This window comes from Sinocyclocheilus anshuiensis, unplaced genomic scaffold (assembly GCF_001515605.1).
Source record: "Sinocyclocheilus anshuiensis isolate Anshui unplaced genomic scaffold, SAMN03320099.WGS_v1.1 scaffold1823, whole genome shotgun sequence".
NCBI lineage: Eukaryota > Metazoa > Chordata > Actinopteri > Cypriniformes > Cyprinidae > Sinocyclocheilus > Sinocyclocheilus anshuiensis.
In genome coordinates this window covers 833,647-852,283 of record NW_015549711.1, presented here as the reverse complement: position 1 = coordinate 852,283, position 18,637 = coordinate 833,647, and the positions used below count along the sequence as shown (strand labels likewise).

General features: G+C 36.6%; 2 protein-coding genes across 2 annotated transcripts in view; one reads left to right on the top strand and one right to left on the bottom strand.

Annotated features, from left to right (window-relative positions):
* Positions 1-8,669, top strand: part of LOC107660729 (E3 ubiquitin-protein ligase pellino homolog 1-like) — an 18,087-nt gene extending 9,418 nt beyond the window's left edge. The window contains exons 3-7 of the mRNA XM_016450129.1: positions 1,685-1,814; positions 2,145-2,246; positions 3,456-3,689; positions 6,406-6,594; positions 7,837-8,669. Of these exons, the coding sequence (XP_016305615.1) occupies positions 1,685-1,814; positions 2,145-2,246; positions 3,456-3,689; positions 6,406-6,594; positions 7,837-8,454 (1,273 nt within the window). The 3' untranslated portion in view covers positions 8,455-8,669. The remainder of the gene's footprint in view (positions 1-1,684; positions 1,815-2,144; positions 2,247-3,455; positions 3,690-6,405; positions 6,595-7,836) is intronic.
* Positions 8,670-11,645: 2,976 nt separating this feature from the next.
* LOC107660730 (ras-related protein Rab-1B-like) overlaps positions 11,646-18,637 on the bottom strand; it is a 9,133-nt gene continuing 2,141 nt past the window's right edge. Inside the window, exons 2-6 of the mRNA XM_016450130.1 lie at positions 16,858-16,930; positions 16,582-16,677; positions 16,267-16,362; positions 15,568-15,699; positions 11,646-13,528 (exon numbers count right to left, since the gene is read on the bottom strand). Of these exons, the coding sequence (XP_016305616.1) occupies positions 13,334-13,528; positions 15,568-15,699; positions 16,267-16,362; positions 16,582-16,677; positions 16,858-16,930 (592 nt within the window). The 3' untranslated portion in view covers positions 11,646-13,333. The remainder of the gene's footprint in view (positions 13,529-15,567; positions 15,700-16,266; positions 16,363-16,581; positions 16,678-16,857; positions 16,931-18,637) is intronic.

Below are 18,637 nucleotides of genomic sequence, written 5' to 3'. Positions count from 1 at the left end.
GGAATCTGAGGGTGCAAAAAAATCTAAATATTGAGAAAATCACCTTTAAAGTTGTCCAAATGAAGTTCTTAGCAATGCATATTACTAATCAAAAATGAAGTTTTCATATATTTACGATAGGAAATTTACAAAATATCTTGATGGAACATGATCTTTACTTAATATCCTAATGATTTTGGGCATAAAAGAAAAATCTATAATTTTGACCCATACAATGTATTTTTGGCTATTGCTACAAATATACCTGTGCTACTTATGACTGGTTTTGTGCTCCAGGGTCACAAATGGTTACTGTATTTTTAGGGCAACAGTAAATGCTGTTCTTTTGAGCTTTCTATATATCAAAGAATCCTTAAAAACATATCACATTTTCCAGAGAAATATTAAGCAGCACAACTGTTTTCAACATTGATAATAATAAATGTTAACTTGAGCAACAATTCGGCATATTAGAATGATTTCTGAACGATCATGGGACAGTGAATAATATCTGCTGAAAATGATATCCAAAACAGTATAACCAAAAACACAAACATAATATGACAACTTAAATTTGCACAGACAATTGAGTGAATTAGTCTGTCACACATTGACATTATTGTGTTATTCTGCACATTATCAGCAATTAAAATGATATTTTTGGAGACTAAGGGCCGGATTTACTGAATAGGGAAAATTAGCGTGAGACTACAATCCCACAAAAGTGGCAATGGGAGTGGAAAATTCAATGGGTGATCTACTGTACGCAAAATTAATGTTCCCAGACGCAGCCAGATAATTTCCATAATGACCAATGCAATCTATAGTGCAACGTCACAAACAAACAGAGCTGATGATAACAACACAGGTTCACGACTTGGGTTACGACTCGCTTTTTTGGGTGTTAAATAACGTTAACACCAGTAAACTGACTACTGCAAACCTTAGCAAATCACTTTGCAAGATTCGTTTAAATTACTCTCCTCCCATAAATGTTTGCTTCTGAAAAGGAAACTCCTGCAAATGCATATGCAATAAGTTTAGCCGCAGAAATAACAGTCCACGCCTTTTCATCACTATTTTTCACTGCATGTCTTTAGTAAATCCTGACGGTAGTTCTTTAATGCCAAAAAAGGGTTTACGTTGACACAAGCTGTTAGTAAATGTGGCCCAAAATATTCTATTTCAGTCAGAGTAAAATAGACAAAAATGAGCTAATTTAAAGGACGTTTTCCTCACTACATGCTACAACTGAAATAAAAGAAACGGTAAAAATGAAGACTGCCTCACAGTGAGATGAAAGGAGATGGAGAGAGCTCATTTAAGTGTCTGGACTATTGATCGTTGTCGAGATGAATTATAAGATGGCTTCGCCTCCTCATTGACAGGCTCTGAGAGGCCTGCATTAGCCATTTTGTGGACGGCTCATGACTCCTGTCATAGTATCGACAGAGAGATAGATTAATGCCATTTAATTATTTTCAAGTACATGCCAATGCTCTTAAGTGAAAACAGGTATTGCCTAGTTTTTGTCATCCCCAAGACAACAGTCTGTCCTTGATCTGTCAGCTCTATCAAAATCAGTCAGTGGGTGAGGTGCTGCTTCTAAATTAAGCCCCGAATGTGTTTTTTGATTAATTCATTCTTTATTGTTCAAAGCATTTGCTAAGCTCAGATTGGACTGTTGTGGTTTTGTTACACGCAGGCATAATGGTTCGCTGGCTAGCGGGGACAAGGGCCGCAGGAGGAGTCGGCTGGCCCTTTACAAACGGCCCAAAGCCAACGGTGTCAGACCTGATGTCATCCACAACATCTCCACGCCTCTGGTGTCTAAGGTGACAGCATTTGCTTAAAGTTGAAAATATAAATGGTAATGCCTTAATGCTAATGCTTGATAGGACCAGATACGTTATCTAAAACTGTTTTTGTTCATGGCTTCCAAAAAGATGTGAAATCTCTTCCAACATAAGTGTCCTCTTGACCCACCCACTAAATTCTGTAAGAGTCATTGCATAACATTGCAACCGACTGAGTGTTTTGCCAATCTATTGCATAAGGTTAGGGAACCTGAAAGTACCTTATGTTCCTCTGACTTGTTAAGGGATGAATGATGCAACAAAGACTATTAGTCAAAGAGTTGTATGTGTGTGTGTGTGTGTTTGCAGGCCCTAAGCAACAAAAGCCAGCACAGCATATCCTACACACTGTCCCGGAGTCATTCTGTTATAGTGGAATATACACATGACCCCAACACTGACATGTTTCAGGTGAGCAAAGTATCATATGAGAAGAAGAGAGGATTCATTCATTTAACTGCCTGTTTAAATCTTCTTATTGAGTTCATTAAACATGCAAATTAATTTAAATTTATTTAGTATCCTGTCTTAGTGGTTAATGTCTTTACCTATATTTTTTGGCCTCAATTATGTAAAATATATGGTCATTTCACCCACAAATGAAAATTTTGTCATTTATTCACCCTCATGCCATTCTAAACCTAAATAACTTTCTTTCTTCCTTCCTTGAGACACAAAAGAAAGCATTTTCAATAATGCACTGGTTAGTGATGCATCAGTATTAAAAATCTGGCTGCTAACAATAAGCTGGTAATTTATGGCTAATACAATAAGTGGTTGATGTTAGAATTATACATTATTTTGTCTTTAAATAAATAAATAAACAAACCTCCCCAAAACTATCAATATTTATTTAGGCATCGAAACATTATAGAGCATGCAAGATTTGCTGAATATTATGTTTAACTGTGTTGCTGAATTATTAGCAATAATAAATATTACATTTAAGTGGCTAAAGCATCAGTAATCAAAGTGTAAAAATAGGTTGAAATGAGCATGCACAATTACATAAAATATTGATTGATACCAATAAATACTAAAAAAACAAAAATCAGATTATAGTCAATATGGTATAAACACTACCATTCAAAAGTTTAGGGTCAGTATAAGTCTCTTATACTCACCAAGTCTGCATTTATTTGATCAAAAATACAGTAAAAACAGTAATATTGTAAAATATGACATATTTAAATATTTTACAATGTCATTTACAATGCTGTTGAAAATCTTGAAAACTGCTTTTTAGTATTCTTTGGTGAATAGAAAGTTGAAAAGAACAGCATTTATTTGAAACCGAAATCTTTTGTAACATTATAAATGTCACTTTTGATCAATTTAATGTATCATTTCGGAATAAACATTTTAATATCTTTCAAAACAAAAAAACCTACTGACGCCAAACTTTTGAACAGTAGTGTATATACTGTGCATCCGTGGAATTACAGTGAATGGGGAGTGAGCAACCAGTACATTATTAAACATTTTGTTTGTCTTTCATGGAAAAATGAAAGTCATATGGGTTTTAAGCAACATGAGGAGGAGTAATTAATAAAAATGATCCCTTTTGAGTGAACTTATGCTTGAATATCTCACTTACTCTGGTTGTTAATGTGTCTTTAGATCGGCCGTTCCACAGAGAGCATGATAGACTTTGTGGTGACAGACACAGCGAGCGGCGGCGGCGGCGGTGGCGGTGGAGGACAAGGGCAGGGGGGCACAAATGGAGAGGGAGGACAGTCGGCCCAGAGCACCATCTCCCGCTATGCTTGCCGCATCATGTGTGAGCGTAGTGCTCCCTACACAGCACGAATATATGCAGCGGGCTTTGACTCTTCCAAAAACATCTTCCTCGGGGTGAGTCATAACAGGCTATTGAGTCACAGCTGCGTTTACTAATGCAGAATCTTTGCCAAAGTACAGAAGAAGACAACACAGGATTATTTACACTGACATCAAAAAAGCAACACAGTAGAAGAGGACACATTACAGTATTTTCCTGCTGTTTTGCCTGTTAAAGTTTGTTTGTGTTGCCTTAACAGGCAAAAAGAATGTCAAGTAAAATTTCAGCCTAGTGGTTTGTTTATTGGATATCGTTTGTTGTGAATTATGGAAAGATGAACAAGTTTGGGGAATGCCATGAGCCAGATTTGAACTTGCATTGCCCAACAAGCACCAAGGCTTTACTCCCTAACATGTGCAGTAACTTGTATGCAGCTGCTCCATTCTGAGTAGGTGGATTTAATCATAAAAAAAAATCTAACTAGATTTTTACATTTTTTGAAAAACGTGAGTGGTTCTTTCCTGTGAAGAAGTTACAGATGCTGTAAAACCAATATAAATACCAATATAAAAAATGTTAATATATTAGATAGAATTCAATAAAATTAATAATAAGAAGAACCATTACTAATAATTGAGCACCAATAATAATTAAGCACCAAATCAGCATATTGATATAATGATTTCTGAAGGATCATGTGACACTGAAGACTGGAGTAATGATGCTGAAAATTCATCACAGCAGTAAATTACATTTTAAAATATATTTGAATAGAAAACACTTATGTTAAATTGTAATAATATTTCAGAATATTACTGTTAATTGTAATAATATTTACAATATTGTTATTATTTTACTGTATTTTTGATCAAATATATACAGCCTTGGTGAGCGTAAGAGACTTCTTTGAAAAAAAAAAAACTTTTACGTTTGATGAGTTACTTAGTGTAAAGGCTTTGTTTATACAGCTTTGTCGCCTTAGCAAACACCACTAATTACATACAGTAGATCTATATTTACAACATTAATAGATACATTTTACATCACAGACTGATATTAACATCAGCGTAAACATACTCAGTGTAGCTCACTCTGACATGAGCTATGCAAAACATTTTCAGGAGGACAAAGGTTCTGCTTGTTCATTCAGAAGCAAAAGGTGAATGCAGATAAGACCATCCATCATTCAATGAAACGAGAACATAAAATATGATACAAAAAACATGCTGAATCTAGAGATGCATATCATTCATAACAAACAGCAGGCACAATACAGAGCTTTAATCTTCCTGCTGTCACCGACTAAGATGTTTAAAGGGTTAGTTCACCCAAAAATTAAAATTCTGTCATTAATTGTTCTAAAGTCTGGGGTCAACGGGTCAATACTTTTTTGAACAAAGAAAACAAAAATAACGACTTTATTCCACATTTTCGTCTCTACTGCGCCACTTGTGGATGCGCGTTCACGACAGTACCATGACGCGAGCGTGTGGCAGCGCCGGCGCTGACCCAGATCCGGCGTGATGATGTAATTTTCTTTGCGCAAATAAATACTCTCGCAGCTTCGTAACTTTACAGTTGAACCACTGATGTCACACGGACTACTTTGTCGATCATCTTGGTACTTTTCTGGACCTTGAACGTGGTAGTTACGTTGCTGTCTATGGGAGGGTCAGAGAGCCCTCACATTTCATCAAAAATATCTTAAATTGTGTTCCGAAGATGAACGAAGGTCTTACGGGTTTCGAACAATACGAGGGTGAGTAATTAATGACAGAATTTTAATTTTTGGGTGAACTAACACTTTAAGATCAAAATGACTAATTTCCCTTCATTTTACATCGCTACTCAAATTTAATGCGCTTGATTAAATGATCAACTCTTTCAAATCATGTGCATTTGACTTAAAGTGATAGTGCACTCAAAAATTAAAATTCTATAATTATTAACTTACCTTAATGTTGTTCCAAATCTGTATGAAATCCGTCTTTCTCTTTGCAGAACTTTTTTTTATTGCAGAACAATAATAGTCTAATGTATTTTTGAGTCCACTGACTTTCACTGTATGGGCAAATATGACATGAGGGTGAGTAAATGTGACAGAATTAAAAATTTTCGGTGAACTATCCCTTTAATTGTTGAGGAGATATGGATTTCTGCCCTTTATACATCATTTTTCATACACTAAGCAATGGAAGTAGACTTTGAATGGAACACTACTATTTGTACTCTTTTATTCCAAGCCTTTTCAAATAGTGACTTTAATATTTGCTTTGACCTTGATAGTAGCTTGATAGTAGCTTTGACCTTGAAGAGATCTACGCTTCTCAAAAAAACACGGACACCTGGAGGACAGTAATGGTTCAGTAGCCGGCAGTGATGCATGACATATCAACACACAGCTATGGCCTCATACAAATGTCCTTGACAGGCTCTCTGCCCACCACTGTTCTGTGGAGGAGGAAAGAGAACGAGAGAGAAAGAATGGATACTGTATTCTAGTCAGGTATAAATATTTCAGACTCTCACTGTATAATGCAGCTCCAAGAAGTAGGTGTGTTGTGTAAGAGCTAGTAGCTATAAACGGAAAGCCTACAGTGTCTGTCTGTGCATTATAATCCTCTAAGCTCAGTTAGTCAGTGATTTATTATATAACACACTACATACGTGTACATTAAAAGAGAACTGATATTATTCTGACAGTAAGCCACGACACGTTTCGATTTCGCTGTGAGTTCATCTCGATACTGTAGAGATTAGTAAAATCCTCTTGATGTGCTTGATTTCCAGGAGCGAGCTGCTAAATGGAGGACCTCAGATGGTTTGATGGATGGACTAACAACCAATGGGGTGCTGGTGATGCACCCAGCAGGGGAGTTTGTATCTGAACCCGCTCCAGGGGTGTGGAGGGAGACCTCAGTATGTGGGAATGTTTTTGCCCTCCGAGAGACACGGTCCGCCCAGCAGAGAGGAAAACTGGTGAGAATTTGCTTTAATCTCGGTAATGAACCGCTAGTAAAAATGTTTCAGAGGTACACTGCAGACTTCTGGCTTCTCTATGGACATCTGCGGTCGAAAGATAAAATTGCTCATTTCTTCACTGGCCACATCGCACAGGAAATTGAATTTAGTGAATTATATTTCACAGAAGTTCAACACTGATAGTGTTCTACCAGCATGGTTGACAAAAGTGAATTTATTAAGTATGATAAAATGCACTACTGTTCAAAATTTGTGGGTCAGAAGTTTTTTTTTTTTTTTAATTACTGCTTTTATTTAGCAAGGAAGCATAAAATTGATCAACAGTGGCAATAAAGATGTTTATAATATTATAAAACATTTCTGTTTCAAATAAATGCTGTTTTTTTTTACTTTCTATTTATTAAATAATCTTGAAAAATCCACAAAAATATTAAGCAGCACAACTGTTTTCAACACTGATAATAAGTAATGTTTCTTGAGCACCAAATCAGCATATCAGAATGATTTCTGAAGGATCATGTGACACTGAAGACGAGTAATGATGCTTTGCCATCACATAAATATATTAAAATATATTTAAAATGGAAAACTGTTTTCATTGTAATATTTCAAAATATTACTGTTTTTGCTGTATTTTTAATCACATAAATGTAGCCTTGGTGAGCATAAGAGCGTAAAAAATCTTACTGACCCCAAACTTTTGAACAGTAGTGTATATAAACCAAATACAAAATTGTTTAAGTGCCATTTGAAAGATTTAACTATCTTTCTGTTTGCAAGGCCTATAAACTTTAAAAAAAAATCAAGGCTTTTAAAACTTTTTTTTTTTTTTTTTACTTTTAAACAAGGTATAAAAAAATGGGCTAAAAAAGACTTGACAAAATTTGCTTAACTAGTTAAGTCAGTCAACTTATAGTTCTACTTTCTTTCATAAACATTTTAATTGGACTGCATTTTCAACATTTTCAATTAAGATCTATTAAATGTAAGATGAGTTTATTTGACTAGCTGAGTGTGGCTTTATCATCTGCTAAATAGCACAAATTGTGAAATGAGTTGGATATTATGGCAAGTTTCAGGCTTAAAAGGTCAATTCACCCACAAATGTAATTTCTGTCATTATTTATTCACCCTCATGTCAATCCAAACCTGTATGACTTTCTTTTTTCTGTGGAACCCAATAGAAGACATATTGCAGAATGTCCTGAGTGATTTCATGTGTGTGTTTTTACCCGACAGGTAGAGAACGAGTCAAACATGCTGCAGGATGGCTCTCTCATCGATCTCTGCGGGGCCACTCTGCTTTGGCGGACGCCTAGCGGTCTTCGTCACACCCCGACTCTCAAACAGCTCGAGTCTCTACGCCAGGAACTAAACGCTGCCCGTCCCCAGTGTCCCGTGGGTTTCAACACGCTCGCCTTCCCCAGCCTGGCACAGCGCGCCACCATCGACAAGAAGCAGCCCTGGGTCTATATGAACTGCGGCCATGTGCACGGCTACCACAACTGGGGGTTTCGTAAAGAGAAAGCGGGATCGTCTGCGGTGGCGTTAAGCGGGGGCGGAGGCACATCTCCGGCTACCACAGGAGAGCGAGAGTGTCCCATGTGCAGAGGGGTGGGCCCCTACGTGCCCCTCTGGCTTGGGTGTGAAGGGGGCCTGTATCTGGACGCGGGGCCCCCCACACATGCGTTCTGCCCCTGTGGTCACGTGTGCTCAGAAAAGACAGTGCAAGGCTGGAGTCAGATCCCACTGCCGCACGGAACGCATGCCTTCCACGCTGCTTGTCCTTTCTGTGGAACGTGGCTGACTGGGGAACAAGGCCACATCAAACTCATCTTCCAAGGGCCCGTCGACTGAGAGGAACAGCTGCCGTGTGGAAAGTGAGATGTTGAGACTGAATAACAGAAACGGAGATACTGTGGAGGATGCAAAATTAAAAAGGACACAAAATTAAGAGCTTGTGAATAAGGCAAGTATGACATAAAAAGGGAATACATTTTATGTGATGCAGAATGTGTAAATAAAAGTGATGAAATAAAAGTTGAAAAACATGAGCGCTGTGTGTAAAAAGAAGTGAGTGGAAATTGCATACATTTGCATTTGTAAGAGCTTCATGCAAGGCCTTCATTTACATGTGTAATGTTGACAAAGCAACTGCAGTCAGCTTTCAGCAATGGAGCAAAATGTATTTGAGTCACATTTCACCACTAAATCACAGAAAAAAATAAGACTTTTTGCATTGTGGCGTTTGGCAAAAAAAATAAAAAATAGGGAAAGCACATTTTCTCTTTAATTTAGTCCAGACATTTGATTCTGCCATTATTCTAAATGTAGAAAGATTTTTAAAACTATATCTGTATCGTTAACATTATAGTTATTCTTGGTGTGAATGTAATTGTCCTGATTGCAATAGGCCTACAATTGTTTTATTTCAAACGGGGGAAAAAGGCAAAAAAAAAAATGTTCATGAGAATGGGGGAATTTTCTTGTCAAATAATCCTAAAAAATAGGCATATCCTTGTTTCTTTCTTTCGATTGTGGTGTGAAATTTGACCAAGACGTGTATTTGACAGTGAGAGTCACCTAATCAGCAATGCAAAATTGTGCTAGAGAAAATAATGAAAAGCAAAAAGACGAAGACAAAACTATCAACCAGCTCTGTCAGAAAAACAAGTTTAAATTTAGCATCCACGTGTGTGTGTGATGCTGCATGAGCTACACCGGAATGCTCAGATCTCTTTACATTTTCAGGGTCTCAGTTTAGTGATTTTGATGAGCTGGCACAGAGAGAAATTAGAGAGAGATGCTGCATGCGCTCTTATCTCCTCTTCTCTCTCTCTCTCTCTCTCTATCTCAGGGGAGTCTGAGCAGAGTGGGACGATCCTGCATACTGACTGCAGTTACTCTGACTGGCTATAAATAACTCAAGGTCATTGGCTCAGCCCTTCTACACATGTAGGAGCCTCCAAATGTGTCTGTTCAGAGACAAAAACAAGCACACGAGATATAGTAAATCAACAGGTCAAATGGTTTCTATTTATGGTGTTTATAGTCAGTCATCTGATAGGAGAAATACAGTAAAATAAACAGATAAAGGCATAATGTCTTGCATACCTCAGTCTACTACTGGACAGTCGCTGATTTTCATTCAAAATGGATATCAATGTATTACCCCACCATATCCTTAATGTAAAATATGCTATAATATGCATTATCGTTTGTTGGGATGCTAACAGGGCACTAGGTGGAGACGAATCGGCACACAGGGAAGAGGAGGATTCATGTGACCTTCACTCTGCTATCACATGGTACATGGTAGCTTAAAGACCTACTTTATGGCTTGCTTATATCTAAAGTAAATGTAAAAACATGGAGATCATAGGTCTGTATGAAACACTGTTTTTATTTATTTTAGTCATTTAGCAGACGCTTTTATCCAAAGCGACTTACAAATGAGGACAATAAAAGCAGTCAAAACTAACAAAAGAGCAACAATATATAAGTGCAAATGACAAGTCTCGATTAGCCTAACGCAGTACACGTAGCAAGGTGTATATATATATATATATATATACACACACACACACACACACATATATACATACATATATAATACATATACATACACACATATACATATACACATATATATACATATACACATACACACACACATATATATATACATACACATATATATACACAAATATACATACATACACATATATACACATATACATACATACACACATATATATATATATACACACACACACACATACATACATATATTATACACACACACACACACAAAGAAAAACAAGTAGATAGAATAGAAAAAATAGAAAGCTAGTGTTTGTTAGTTTTTTGTTGTTGTTTTTTTTAAATAAAAAATAAAACAAAAAAGATAAATATAAAGTAGAATCAAAATAGAATAGAAAGTGCTAGAGTTAGAGGGTCAAATAAAGGTGGAACAGATATTCCACCTTTAATTCTTGTTAATTAAAAATATTCTGTAATAAAATATAAATATTAGATGAAAACCTACACTTAAATGAAAATCAAAAATTATAAAGCTAACTAGAAATACATGTAGAAAATTAGAATTAAAAAAGATCTGAAGATTGCTGAAAAATATTTTTAATATACATTTTAACTTTTTTCCATGTTTTTCCCCCCCAAATTTAAAAATGGTTATTCAATATAAACAATATTAAAATAACAATAGTCTAGTTTACTCATTACTATAATGGGTACAGATGTTTTACTGTGTAATTATCATTATTCTAAATAATGATTCTCATTCATTCTACTGTAACAGAGTAATGAGAATCATCCAGTCCAGACAAAATGATTTTTATTTTTAAAAGTGACAAATATTTTGTAATTGCGATTCAACTTTCACAATAAGTCATCAATTTTCCAGCTAACACAGGAAGTGATACTTACCTCACCACCCACACAATATTTCACTCGACACAACAGAAAAGCAAGCAGGAAGTCATCTTTAAGTCTCATGTTGATCATTTTATTATATATATTTATAATATGTACAGAGAAGAGAAAACAAAATCAAACCCAGCTATGAAACGGCACCGGGGTGAGCAAGCAAAGAGGGATAGAGAAAGAGTGTGTATATTAGACAGGGAAACTACTAAAGAGGTGCTTGCCATTTTACCATCGCCTTGTCTTAATTCAAAAAATGAGATGTGCAAATGACATGGGTAAAAAGTAAAAAGACGAAAAGCATAAGAATGCTCCATTACATTCCTAAGTAACCACCCCCCACCCTTCATCTTTCCGATAACCCCACACATTACCACAAAATTCATAGATCAACAGACGTTCTGAGAAAACACTGACCCTTCCGAACGCATCCCAAAAAAAGCACCCGTTTAGTGTGTGAATGAGTGCAGGTTTAAATGAGACTTGATTTTCACACAGACGGGATCCACAGCGGGATCCACGACGGACCGGTTTTAAAATCAAAGGAATGTTCCCAAACGCAGTTGCCCCTTGCCCGTCCCTCCTTCCCAGTCATTGCACACACACCCATATCCCTGCTACTGCTCCCTCCATCCCAACGCTACCAGTTCACTTAGAAAACAGTACAAGCAAATCCAGCACGCAATATTAGTGACAAGTATGTGCGGTTACGTTAGCATTAGCAGATGTTAGTGGTGTAAAAACTAGATTACACTGGCTCAGTGAGCGAAAGTGATCTAATATCACGATGGTGAGACTAGTTCAGATCAAGTGATGCACTAATACTAATGAAGTTCACAAACTCTACGTTTTCTAGATCCACGTTGTACATAATAAAACAGACAGGTCAAAAACACTCATCAGACCAATCATTTGCAGTTTTTTTTTTTTTGTTTGAAAATGCTGGTAAGATCGAGTTGCAACCATGTGGAGAAGAGTGCAGGATCCATATAAACCTCTTTGATCACTGAAGGCAACATCTAAATGAGCTTCTAGACCTTTAAAGATCCATCTGTAGGTAGATTTGAAAGTGTATGAATATTTCTCATTAAAGAACATGGGAGGTCATATCCGGTCTCCTGCGCTGGACCAGTCAATCCCAATATTCCTAGATGTAATACACAATATTCCCATACAAACACACAGCACACTAAACCGGATCCATGGAACTACCACGCTGATTTCACCTGTGGCGAAATTAAGGCCCTTCACAAACATGTAAATATATTTACCGTATGTAAATAAATACAAAGCGCACACACAATGCATGATGGACCGTTTTTGGCAGCAGCGATGACTACAGATTGGAAGTCTGGCTCAATAAGATGGTAAAACGACACCAAATTATAGATCGGAGGTTTCAAACCAAAGCCACAAAACTGCTGACCGCAGCATGATACAACCTCGACGTGTCAAGATGGTGTTCGTGCATTCATTTTGACCCTGTGATGGCCGAACACTCAAAGGTAGCAGAGGTCATTGAGGTAATAGAGGGAACAGTAGCTTTCATCGACCAGCCTAAAGCCTAGACCCCCAAAATCCAGATTATGAACAAAAAACATCCATATCCGCCCCTTCCCTGACCAGACTATATCAATGACAGCAGTAAGCCTTTGTACAAGCCTTCATTAGAAAAACAAAAACCTACAGAAAAAAACAAAAACAAATCAGTCTTAAAAATCACCATAATAACAATAATATACCAGTAAGATGAGAACAAGTATAGAATATTGCCGACTTTGTATGCAGTTGACTTCCTGTCGATACAGCCCCAGAAGCCATGCTTTCGCCCACAAAACCTCATTCAAGTGACGGCGTGTGAGAGAATTAGAAATACTAGAGAGACGGGTTAACGTTCTTAACGCAACCTCGCTAGTTGTTTAAAAGGAGGATTTGAGAATCGCCCCTACATCTGCTCTCGTTTGTTTCTATACATGGACATATGACTGTACTAAAGCTCCATCCTAGACTTTAAGTACAGAGGGCGGGGTTATGGATGTGGGTGGGGTTATTAATGTGCACAGGGAGGAAAAAGGGGTGAGGTGTCATACACAAAAGGAAAGGCTAAGGTAAATAAAAACAAGAAGACTATGGTGTCATAAATGAAGCCGTAAGGCTGTTAAACGTTGGCTCTTAATGCAGTGGTTCCTCCCGTGAGAATGATGCTTTTTTTTTTGGTGTGTGTGAGAAAATGCATTTGAGAGGGAAAGGGATGGTTGTGTGTGTACGTGTGTGTGCACGCTCAGGCTCTTCAACAGCAGCCGCCGCCAGACTGCCGCACAGGAGTGCTCTCGATCTTCAGGTTGGGCTTGTCTCCTCCGGTTGTCGCTCCAGGGCCCATGCGCTTCTTGATCTCAGCAGCCATAGTCATGAAGGCCTGCTCCACATTCGTGGCATTCTTAGCGCTCGTCTCAAGGAAGGGGATTGCTAAAGAGTCAGCAAATTCCTTTAAGGTAAAAAGAAATCAGAGTGAGGCACTTCAAAATGTTTTTTTTTTTTAATTTTGCCCAAACTTATGTCTAAGGCCCCGTCCACACGGAGACGCGTATAGCTGTATACGCATACATTTTGTATCGTATAGGCGTTTCGTCCACACGGATCTGGCGTTTTGGGAGAGTGAAACCGATATTTTTTGAAACCGGGTCCCAGAGTGGAGAAATCTGAAAGCGCCGACCTTGCGTTTTCGTGTGGACATAGAATGATTTCTGAAGGCTCATGTGACTGGAGTAATGATGCTAAAAATATAGCTTTGAAATCACGGGAATAAATTGCATTTTAAAATATTTCCAAATAAAAAAGAAATATTTTAAATAGTAAAATTATTTCAAAATGTTACTGTTTTTGCTGTATTTTGGATCAAATAAATGCAGGCTTGGTGAGCAGAAGAGACTTCTTTAAAAACAATAAAAATCTTACGGTTCAAAAACTTTTGACTGGTTTCGTCCAGCCCTAGTCACAGGTATATTTTTCACATGTAAATGTTAGAAAGTCATGCAAATATATCCATTTTACTGTCAGGAGTGGGCGATGCTTCGCGAGTGAACGAGCGCTGCTGCGCGTATGCGTGCTAAATATAATAGCGCAATAATTCTGAGTAAAATATACATTCTGCTAAAATATGTTGTTGGACATTAAATGTGACATGTAGAATTCTAATCCTACATACAAGTGTATTTTAATGATAGCAGTAACTGTAAATCAAATTTAAGCTGGCTAATACAGCCCTAATTACTAGCTCAAATGAGTTAAATGTGTATTCTTCTTATCAGTTAAAATGTAGTCTGATTTCTATTATTTATTTTCATTTTTTATTCATTAGCTGCGTTTCCATCCACCTATTTTTATGCGCATTTTGGAATATTGCATAAAAAAAAACGCTGGATGGACACGCCAAGATGCGCATAAACTTATGCGCACATTTGAGTAGGATAAACTTTTTATCCGATAAGAAAAATTGCGCATAAACTACAATGGAAACACATTTACTGAATAAATTCCTCCATGCACATCGAAAAAAAAAAGTCATGTGACTTTGCGCTAGGAGATGGGATAACTTGACTAGCAACGGACTGATCTCGTTCACAACATCTATATGTTGTTTTGGTCATTCTGAAATGCCTGAGCAAAGTCTGTCGTCAAAATATTTCTGTATAATTGTCTTACACGACTGCGTTCCCAAACAGCAGCATCCACCTCCGAAAGCATTGACAGCATTTATTGTGTTACGTCTGCTCACTTCTGAGATGCAAGTAATTTATATCATAGTAGCAACCATGTTAAAATGTTTTTATATATCTTGAAAAAAGGTCATTACATTTTGGGCACAATACATTAAATACAGTTGGTTGTAGCCTATATTTTTATATATTTGATTATTTAAGTTGCATTTTCTGTATACTTTTATTTTTGGACTAATAATAAAGTCAACTTATTGTATGTGAGAAAGTCACTGCAGTGGTGATATCAATGCATTCCTATTGGTCAGTTTTAGAGGAACTCAGCTTAGCCTGACAGTTAACCTGCTCCGGACCAGGTTAGTTTCCCAGCATAAGTTGCCACAGTGACTGAGCTTGAGCTATGGTAATTTTGCTTTCCGAAACCAAATCAAGTGACAATAAGTCAGAATAACTGAAATAAGCCTGGCTTATTTGGTAAACTAGTTTTATGAAACAGCCCCCTGGTCTCTTGCAATGCAAGTCTAAATCAAAGCGCTTAGAACAAGCTGCACATTTTGATGTATCATTCAGGTCCAGAAAACAAATGGTGCAAGGCTGGTTAAACATTAAGTTAAGGTTTATTCAAATCTCTAACCCTTAGCATGTGCAGCAGTATTAGTAGGGGTAAGTGCATTATTATGCTACCAATGTCACAAAAATGGGAAGCAATTGGGCTTGAAAAGTCCACTAGTTTTGATCAAAAAGGGAACAGAGATTTCAAATCAGAAACTAATACAGATTAGATGTGTCTATTTTGACACATCAATACCTTGGCTGTTGTGTAGTCCACTACTTTCTTGGTGGTAAGGTCACATTTGTTCCCCACCAGCAACTTGTTAACGTTCTCGCTTGCGTAGCGGTCTATTTCCTGGAGCCACTGTTTCACATTGTTATATGATTCCTTTAGAGAAAGCAGGGAATAGAAAATAACTCTTAATTTCAACCTTTCATGTGATAAATGAAGCAGTGTTATGCAGGATTGTTATTATAAACTAAAACTATTAAAATCATTTTCAGTAAAAGCTGAAATAAAACATATTAATGGGAACACGTAAATGAAAATTAGAAATGTTGCCTTGGCAATTAACTTGAACTTCAATTTAATAAGTACTAAAATTACTGAAACTAAAATTGAAATAAAAAAATAAAGCTAAATAGAAATACAAAAAAAAAAAAAAGACAAAAGGACCTAAGAAAAAAAACAAACTAAGATTAAAATGCAAGCTGAAAATATAAAAAAATAAATGCTAATATTACGATGCATTTTAATAACAATACTAAAATAACACTGGCGTTTTTAAAATAACACAAATTTGACAAGCAGGTCATCAGCACAGTCTACACAGCATCAGAACTACAGAAAAATGTGGTAAACGTCTGTGAGACTTACTGACAACGATTCATTATTAATTCAGCTGCAAATTGTGCCTCGTTAAACGAAGGTGGAGAATTTCTCGTGACCTCTCACCTGATCCGTGACATCATAAACCACAATGATACCGTGAGCCCCTCGGTAGTAACTGGAGGTGATGGTTCGAAATCTTTCTTGCCCTGCAGTGTCCCACTATGAGAAAGAAAAAGAAAGAAAGTAATATCAAACTATGCATGTTTCTAATAAAGCTTTAGCCCCATTTTCACATGTACAATGTAATGAGTTACTAGATTCATCTACTGTCCCAAGAAAGCAGATCATCATCATGTACTGGTGTGCATACTAGAGACTGTCATGCTATCATAGAATGTGTGAAAAATGAGTGTTATGAGGGAGAATGTATAGACTTACAATCTGTAGCTTAATGGTTTTACCATCAAGTTCAATGGTGCGGATCTTGAAGTCCACGCCTATGGTGCTGATGTAGCTCTCAGTGTATGTGTCATCCTGCAGGAGCAAAGACAAACAGAAAAGAGAATGAAAACATATTTACATTTGTGGATATATCTACTATAAAATACATTCAGTCAATTCGATATCATCTGCAGACTGCATGTTTTCAGTAGATTTTTAATTCATGTTTATGAGCAAAAGCTGACAAAACAACCCATCTGTGCCTGTACTCACAGCAAATCTCAACAGCAGACACGACTTCCCGACTCCAGAGTCACCGATGAGGAGCAGTTTGAACAGGTAGTCACTAAAATTAAGAAAAACAACAGTAATACATTAAATACACCAACAGGAATATATTTCAGTTTGGAAGATCAATTTAAACTTCATATCTTATCACATTTACATAAGTCATTTGACAATGTTATTATAACATTTTAAATACCTAAAGATGTAAAACTCCATACAGTGTCAATTTAGTATTATTTATATACTATTATTATTTTGAATTACCTTTATTTGTCATATTTTAAGTTTTCATAATTTTTCACTAAAACGATATGCAACAGCAATACATTAAAATACATCAACATGCTCGTATTTCAGTTTTGAATATAAATTCAAACTTTGTATCTTAGGACAATTACAAGTCAAATGGCTTATTAAAATAAAATAATACCTCAAGTTTTATTTTATTATTCCATACAGCGTTATGTTAGTATTATTTATACACTACTACAGTATTTATTATTATTATTATTATTTCTATTTACTTCAACGTATTTCAATTAATTCAGTTTCATTTCTAGTTTTTGTTTGAAGTTTTTTTGGTTGAAGTTTTTCGTCTAATATTATTTTTTTTTACTTTATCCAAGCTTCATTTCAATTAACAAAATGTCAATGTTTTTAATACTTTTAGTTTTCATTAATGACAACACTGCTACAGTAGTTACATTAGTGATGATAAGCACACAATATGGCAGAGTTAACAAGTAGCATATTGTAAATCATGTGGTCTAAAGTAGTTTGGCTCATGGGAGCATAATTCTCTCTTTATACACAGCAAGACCAACAACAAAGATGCTTGGACTGTAAAGAGTTTTGTGTGCATATTGACTTGTAGGAATGGTGTTTGTCCTGTTATGTTAATATATCAATGACACTACATTATTGTCTTGAACTAATCATACAGCACATTACATAGGGTTATCATAGGTTAAACTGATATAATAAAAAAGTGGCATCAGTATTACTAAAATCGAAACAAGTTGCGAAATCAACTGCCATTTTCAATAACCAACAGCGAGGAATCTGGTTCACATTGATGGTGAAGTAGGTTCAAAACAAAATCAGCATAAACAAAGTATCCCCTGCCACCAGCTCAAAATACAGCTGAGCCAATCTGATTCCAGCGATGACTGTCGCAATGAGGGACCTATTCTGGTTTCTGAATTCAAGTACTAACATTAGACAGGCTGAGAAATGTTGCATCACACAACAGTTGTGAAGCAATCATGACTCTCAGCTAGTGCTGGGCGGTATACCGGTTCATACCGAATACCGGTGTTTATTTTTGTTATGATATTAATTTTTTAAATACCGCAATACCGGTGTATGTCGCTTAATTAAACAACATTCGAATATATGTTTATTTGTGTTATGATATGAATTTTTTAAATACCGCAATACCGGTGTATGTCGCTTAATTAAACAACATTCGAAACGCGACACTGCTTGAAAGAAGTCCCTTCATTACGTCATCGCCAATGACGTCATTACGTCGAGCGTAAAAGAAACGGTGAACCGGTTTTTTCAACCGGTTTGTTGAATCGAACTGTCCGAAATAACCGGTTCGCGGAAAAGAACCGAACTTCCCATCACTACAATGGATGTGCAACGCACCCGTATTTAACGTACCGTAAACTCTAGTGTGAAGGCGCACGCCTCGCCGTCGCTTTGTTTCACACACACAGAGAGAGAGAGAGAGAGAATTGACGCGCTACCTATGCGCGCT